General features: G+C 37.6%; 1 protein-coding gene across 1 annotated transcript; it reads left to right on the forward strand.

Moving 5' to 3' along the window:
* The first annotated feature begins 408 nt into the window (after positions 1-408).
* On the forward strand, positions 409-983 carry LOC145067708 (uncharacterized). Its single transcript, XM_079014784.1, has 2 exons — positions 409-735; positions 822-983. The coding sequence occupies exons 1-2, from the start codon at positions 409-411 to the stop codon at positions 981-983; spliced, it is 489 nt and encodes a 162-aa protein (XP_078870910.1).
* The last annotated feature ends 735 nt before the right edge of the window (positions 984-1,718 follow it).

Genomic DNA, 1,718 nt, shown 5'->3' on the forward strand with positions numbered 1-1,718 from the left:
CAACATACCAAAATTCAATAGGGCTATGGAGAAACTGAAAAAGCCTAACCCAAAAGCACATGAGTGGTGAAGTAAAATTCCTGCAAAACACTGGGCAAGATCCTATTTCTCTGGTAAGTATCATACTCTTTTCACTAACATATTTCATAACTGATTTCAGTAATTAATTGTTTGGTTTTATATATAGGAAGGGCATTGACTGATAGTTTAACAAATAACTTGTGTGAGGTATTTAACTCCAAGCTAGATGAAGCAAGGGACAAGCCTATAATCACTTGTTTGGAATATATTAGAGAATACCTCACAAAGAGAATAGTAAATGTTCATAAGGTGCTAGACAAATGCAATGGTTCTCTAAGTACAACTGCAACAACAATCTTAGAAAACAATAAGACAGAGGCAAGTAAGATGGGGGTTCTATTTAATGGAGCTGATAAATATCAAGTGACTGGTCTATGGATGGAGCAGTATGTTGTGAATTTGAAAGAGAGGAGTTGCACTTGCAGGAAATGGGACATTACAGGTATTCCATGCCAGCATGCTATTGCTGCAATGTATGATAAGATGCAGAATGGGTCAGAATGTGGAGATCCTGAGGCTTGGGTGAGCAAATGTTACTGGCTCAGTACATGGAATGCTATGTACCAACACACAATTGACCCAATAAATGGAAGGAGCATGTGGCCTAGATCTGATTGTCCAACAACCCTTCTCCCACCCAAACATCACAAACAGGTTTGTTGCCATACATGTTTTGTTTAATTTAACTTGAAACTATTTAATAAACTTGTTAATATGTAACCATATGAATTTGTTTATAGGTTGGTAGGCCAAAGAAAAAAAGGAAGAGGGCAGTTGATGAGCCAACTCAAAGTACCAAGTTAAGTAGGAAACACTTGACAGTCACTTGTAGCAAATGCCACAACAAAGGTCACAATGCTAGGACTTGCAAGGGGCAGGGAGGTCCTAGTGAAGCTGGATAGGGGGGTGGACAAAAGAAGGGAAAACATGTTGTAGCTTAGTTTGTATTTCTAAGTAATCTTTTGCTATTATGTCTAATTAAAGTTAGAACATGTTTACTAAGTTTGGTTATGGTATGTCAGTCAAAACAACTACTTTTGATAGGTCTTTTGGGTATTCTATGTTTGTAACATGATATTACACTTACATGCATTATGGTTAATGGTAATGCTACTTTGGTAATTAGTTTTTTTGGCTATGTTACTGCACTTTAATAATCAACATTACACTTACATGCAATCAAATTGACAATTTCCTTTCTTGCTAATATAATATCCATCACATTAAAACAAAACATCAAACTTACATTACATATTATATCTGTTACATTTTCTTGTCCCATCATTACATACAATCATAGGGAAAATCCTTCAAAAGCTATGAAAAAAATGGGACCAAAACACAGATTCCAAGTTATAGATTCCCCCCCCCCCCCCCAAATGCTTCTTGATTTTTTACTTGAAAAGGTAACACACCATGAAAAACAACCAACTCAGACAAAGTAGCCATTTCACCATCATCAATCTTGCTTCGAGATTGTTTCTTCCACGCAACAACCCCGGAATCACAACAGTTGACCTAGGGCACATGGGAGGGTCGAACCATCCAAAAAGCTGCATGTTCCTCCTAACCTTGAGCATGACCAAAATCGACGACCTGGGTTCAAGTCAGTCCACGATGTCACCAAAATCGCCGGC

Source organism: Lactuca serriola, chromosome 8 (assembly GCF_051521515.1).
Source record: "Lactuca serriola cultivar US96UC23 chromosome 8, Lser_US96UC23_V15, whole genome shotgun sequence".
In the NCBI taxonomy this organism is placed as follows: Eukaryota; Viridiplantae; Streptophyta; class Magnoliopsida; order Asterales; family Asteraceae; genus Lactuca; species Lactuca serriola.